The sequence below is a fragment of the Dreissena polymorpha genome, chromosome 2 (genome assembly GCF_020536995.1).
Source record: "Dreissena polymorpha isolate Duluth1 chromosome 2, UMN_Dpol_1.0, whole genome shotgun sequence".
Lineage (NCBI taxonomy): Eukaryota > Metazoa > Mollusca > Bivalvia > Myida > Dreissenidae > Dreissena > Dreissena polymorpha.
The window spans coordinates 34,734,886-34,740,337 of record NC_068356.1 but is presented as its reverse complement, the minus strand read 5'-3'; the positions used below and the strand labels follow the sequence as shown (position 1 = coordinate 34,740,337).

The 5,452-nt window shown below is 32.8% G+C and overlaps 1 protein-coding gene across 1 annotated transcript; it reads right to left on the bottom strand.

The window, feature by feature from the left end:
- Window positions 1-561: 561 nt before the first annotated feature.
- LOC127869651 (myosin-6-like) lies at window positions 562-1,227 on the bottom strand. The gene has a single exon (XM_052412309.1). It carries the CDS (start codon window positions 1,225-1,227, stop codon window positions 562-564), a length of 666 nt encoding a protein of 221 aa, XP_052268269.1.
- Between the last annotated feature and the right edge of the window lie 4,225 nt (window positions 1,228-5,452).

Sequence of the window (5,452 nt, the reverse complement as noted above, 5' to 3'; positions counted from 1 at the left end):
TACAAATGATTAAACGATATATTAATTATTTATATAAAATATAAACACCTGCTTAACAAATAAGTTTAAATAATTTAAGTAGCCCAAACTATGTTATAAATATTTAATTGCTTCTTAATTCTATAGTATTTATCACCGCACTGTCAAAACTAACGTCTCTGCTTCGGGAAGTTTCCTCGTGGTTTCCGTGGTTTGTTTAATTTACCTGTGGTTGCAAGATCCCCCGAAAACAAACACACTGTGTTTCTGATAGTGTATAAAAAAGAAAAGGTTCTGTTAACACTTTGCGTTCTCAGTTTGGCCAGGGAAGGTCCAACCAGAAACAATATTGTTCTGTGTTGACTTTGTGTGTCTGTTCATTGACATCCCTGTAAAAGATGGCTCCCTCACGTGTCCATGTTGATTTGACAATGTCTGACTGCTTCCTTCTTACACTTGCGAAGACTTCCGCGTTGAGCTTGGTCAGATGGTCATTTACGTAGACTGGTTGTGCTTTCTTGCGTAGTAGTTTCGCCGCCTGCATAATTTGGTGCCTTCTCATTCGGGAAACCATCTTTACTATTATAGGCCTTTTTTCTGTCGCTGAAAAGGACCAATCCGATGACTTATGTCGATGTCAATCTTTGATAAATTCAAATCTGGAATGTGGGCGTTCAGAGTGTTTATCACCTTTTCTGTCGTTTCTATATAATTCTCTCTTTCGCTGTCTTCTATCCCCTCTATCCGTATGTTGTTCCTTCTGCTATATTGCTCAAGTTCATTTATGTGGAGTTGGTTTGCATACTCGTTGTTTTTCAAGGCTTTTTTTAGGCGTTCATTTTCTTCTTTTTGTTCTTGTAGCTCCCCACGTAAGTCGTCTATTTGTTTGGTCTTCTTGTTGTTTTCAATGTCATTATCAAACAGTTCTCCCTCCATTTTATCTAATCTTTGTATAAATGTACTAAACAGTTCTTCCTTCAGCTGAATGACTATCTCTTTAACTAGATCCTTAAGTTCTTTGCTGTCCTTGGTAATGACGTTTTTCAGTTTTTCATTAATGCTTTTTAGTTCTGTAGCAATTTCTATGTCTGTATCGTCGTCATCGCTTTTAACTTTATTAACGTTCTTCTGTTTCTTTTTCTTTTGCCTTACACTTACTTGCTCACACATGCTATTGTCACTCACGCTGCTCACATTGTCTCTGGTTCTTTTATCACCGGCTTTCACGTCTTTACTGTCCTTTTCCATGTCTGTAGTGTTTTTCTTTTTGAATTATGAATAAAATATTTAGTTTACTGCATAAAAATTGCTTTCTGGTTCAAACTCCGATTGTTGTTCACATAAATCGTTTATATCAGTAACTAAGGCATACTCGTGAATCACATGAATCGCATGTCCGTGAAATTTACAATGGCGTCGCCCATTCCTCGTGATTACTTTATTTCATTTTTAAAGTTTGACGTTTTCTATCAATATTAATTGCTTTATTGATAAAAGAGAATAAATAAGTTGTTTACCCGCTATTTATGTCCATATATTTCACACTTTTTCTGTCAAACTATTATTCCAAACTGATTCTAAAACACATTTTACACCAGCGATGTAATCCACGTCTTCACGTGTTCAATGTCAAGGCCGGAACTAATTTTTTAATTATTCAACCACTGAATGATTTTTCGAAAGAAATCTCTAGAGTCGAGAAAACTTTGGCTTTAAAATTATAAATACAACCTAGAACCTTTAGATCTAGTCGCGGGTCATAATTTTTCGCCATCCGTAAAATGAATCAGCTGATTGATTGCGTCATAAAATGACATACTTATTGCGTCATTTGTGTGATGTCATCTTTAGTAAACTTTAGGTGTACACGAAACAAGTATGGGATGTCTGGGAATAAAACATTGAAGACTCGCATTTTTTCGTGTTTATATATCGATTCGTGGATGTTATTATGAAAAAGTGCATATTCTATGGACTAATTACCTCGGATGGAACCGGTGAGACGAAGGATTTAGATCTACATGTAGATCTAGCTAATTCGTGTTATTAATTTTCAGAATAAGCGTGCCTATTTTGATGTGAATTTGTGTGTGTCGAGCATACCTACTGATGGTGTGTATTTTGGTTCAGTAGTCTATTCGATTTGCTTTTGGAAGTTAGTAAACGTAAGGGTATTTTCTTTGATGAATAAATTTTGTCTTTGTGATTTTATCAAAAAAAGTCTATTCAGTAAGAATAACCCGTTTGCAACAAGTGTTTCAAAGCTTTATATAATTTTTACGGATGATCTTGTGTTTGGATCGCAAACTAAAGGATGTGAAGGCTAGATCAAGACGCCATCAAAATCTGCAGCGTCCATGAACAAATAAGGCGAGTACTTTTTTGATAATTTATGTTTAGAACGACTCTGTGTGTAAGTTGGCATCGACATCATTTAATCAGGAGCAATCGCCGCCATATTTGATTTTGATCATTTTCTTTCGAAAATAAAAATAATAAAATCTTCCTTTCGCGGTCGTAATGTATTAAAATGTGCATGCTGCGTAAAATTGAATTGAGGCATATGGTGATGTTTATTCTCGTTGTACAGTTTTTGTGTGATTTTTTTTAAAGACTATTTTGCGTATCAGCACAAATACATTGTATATCACTACGCATGGCTGCATTCGTTAGATTTTTTAGCACTTTTAAGAATAAATTAAAATTAGTGTTAAGGTTATTAGATCTATTTATTTTAAATGTCACGTTGAAAAAAATGGGATAAATAGAATACTAGGTTAGCGTTGAATACAGAGAAGTTTATGTTGCTCGACTCGAACACCGAAAGCGCTCGCCAAGGCTCGCGCTCCCGGAGTTCTAAGCCTCGCAACATAAACTTCTCTGTGTTCAACGCTAACCTAGTATTCTCTATATAAATACGTAGTCTCAACGCAGGTCTTTGCGGGTGAACGACTGTGTTCAATCATGAGAGTCACGCATACATCATACACATCGTTATAGCAAGGAATTATATATCTGAATTCTTGTAACGTAATGAATATTATTGAATATTAAAACTGTACATAAGTTTAAATTATAAATTCATCTTTAACCATAATGCAACGTGATGGATATTATTAGTAAGTATTATATATAAATTAGAAATTATTAATAAATCTGTTGTGTAGCATAATGATAATTAATAAATATTAAAATTATAAATAAATTAAATTGATAAATACATCCTTTATCAGAATGCAACATTATGAATATTATTAGTAAGTAATATATATAAATAAGAAATTATTAATAAATCTTTCATTGAAATTAATAATAATAGAATACTTGAATTTTGAAACTATAAATATATGTTTAATTGTAAAGAATATAACAGTATACAGAAAATAAAATAATTTTGATTAAGATTTCTCGCAAAAAACAGTCATACCTTTACATTTATTGTTAAAGTGTTCTAGATCAGTAACTTGAAGGGTCAGAGATGTAGATACTCTGGAAGGGTCAATATGTTCCTCAGGGCTGTATACTTAACAAATGTCCAAACAAATAAAATATGTGACAGCGGTTGGAATAATTGAAGTAGTGAATTATAATCACGTCGTACAATCTTTAACGTCCATCGAACTGGCCTAACGTGCTATTTGTGCAATCTGATTGCCTCTATTATTATACAGATGTCAACGGAAAGTTCCAATCATGTAGCTATCAGGATGTATTTACATATTTTGGAAAAATGAATTATATAAGATATTAAATTGGACTGGAATTCATATATGGCGTCGTTGATATATATTTCATTCTACATTATTATACGGATAAATTGACATTAAAGGAAAGGGAGGGACTTGCCCAATCCGCCATGTAACACAATGCAGTTAATGCGATTCACGTCATTACGCCACCGTATATTTCACTTATTTGTATTGTTGAGTAATTTTTGGGTCTCGCAACTGTATTCGATGCGCTGTTTCAATTTCAAAAAACGTCGGCTTGTTCCATAAAATCAATATGGTCTAAGATTTGCTTCAAAAAATGAATTTCTTCCCGAAGATATTCGTTATGTTGCAGTAATCGTTCATTATCACGTTTTAAATCGTTGAAAGATGTAAACATATGATCAATCTTTGAGTTTATTTCTTCAATATTGTTTATTAAACGTTTATTAAGATTTGAATTATGTCGTTTTTCATAATTCTGAAAAATGTAAACATATCCGAATCGTTATTAGACGTACTTTGATCTTGCTGTCTTTGATTTGGCTGTCTTCATCGTTATGTGTTTACTATTTAATACTGAAATCTGAAAGTAAAATGATTGAACGAGTAACAATCATGCATTGTATCTAAACAAAGCCTTAAAAGAACAAAACTTGTTAAATCTTTACTAAGATTATTCTTTCACATTCGTGCATAATCATTTTATAAAGATTTATCATTACTATATATGTGTATCGAACTATTTAATAGTTCTAACAAAATAGTGTTCATAAAACTAGAAATGTTTTGTTTTAAATGCTTAAACATACGAAAACGTAAATTATATGTTATTCAAAATATTTATATTTTTCACTAAAATATGTATAATAATGTAATAATTGTTGCAATTATAATAATACGTTTGACATTATATGGTCAGAATTTATTTACCAAATCCATGTGAAATTTTCTCGTTGTTGTCTCGTTGAATTATTATTATGTAAATCATTTTGGTTTTGAAGCATTGTTAATGTTAATGATAGCTAACTTAGTAACGATTTATTCACACCGGTGTATCTCTCGCCACTTCATAAATTGTAACAATTTTAATCAAACTGACCACATTGCATTGAAAACTTAAACACAAATTATTTGTTACAGTTAACACAAACAATTTGAAATCAAAATAAAAGAACAATATTCCAATGAAAAACAAAACAGTGACAGATATAATATTTTAAATACCACACAATCGTGTATTATCATCGGCCTGACGTTGTTTTTTTTTTGCTTTTGTTCATTGGGATTAAGTTGATTGTAATCTTAAGCGATTGTCAACACATTCAAAGAAGAAATGCATGTAAACTTTCAAAAGTGCAGGACATTTTTTCGGCGATTTCCGGGACACGTGGCTCGTGTTTTCAATCGGGAAACAAAATTTGCGACATGTGAAAGAGCTGCTGTTTAGGGCTTTGATCGACAACTGTGTTTACAGCTTCTTTGCTGGACATCTGTGTTCAACGGAATGTTGGTTTTTCTTTGTTCTAATAACTCTATAAGATTCAGCGGACACAGGCAGCATTTGGAAGAGGCCGATGATTTGCAATGTTTGTCTGTGTTACACTGTAAAGTATCGTTTTAACCACTCACTGGGGATTAAAGGCTTTTGGGTATGACACAATGAGGGTAACGGTTTGCTGACGTTTGACAATTCGGAAATATAACAAGTCACGAGTCAGGGTAGCTTCAAGTTGTGGGACCTGTCAAGACCTCAACACATT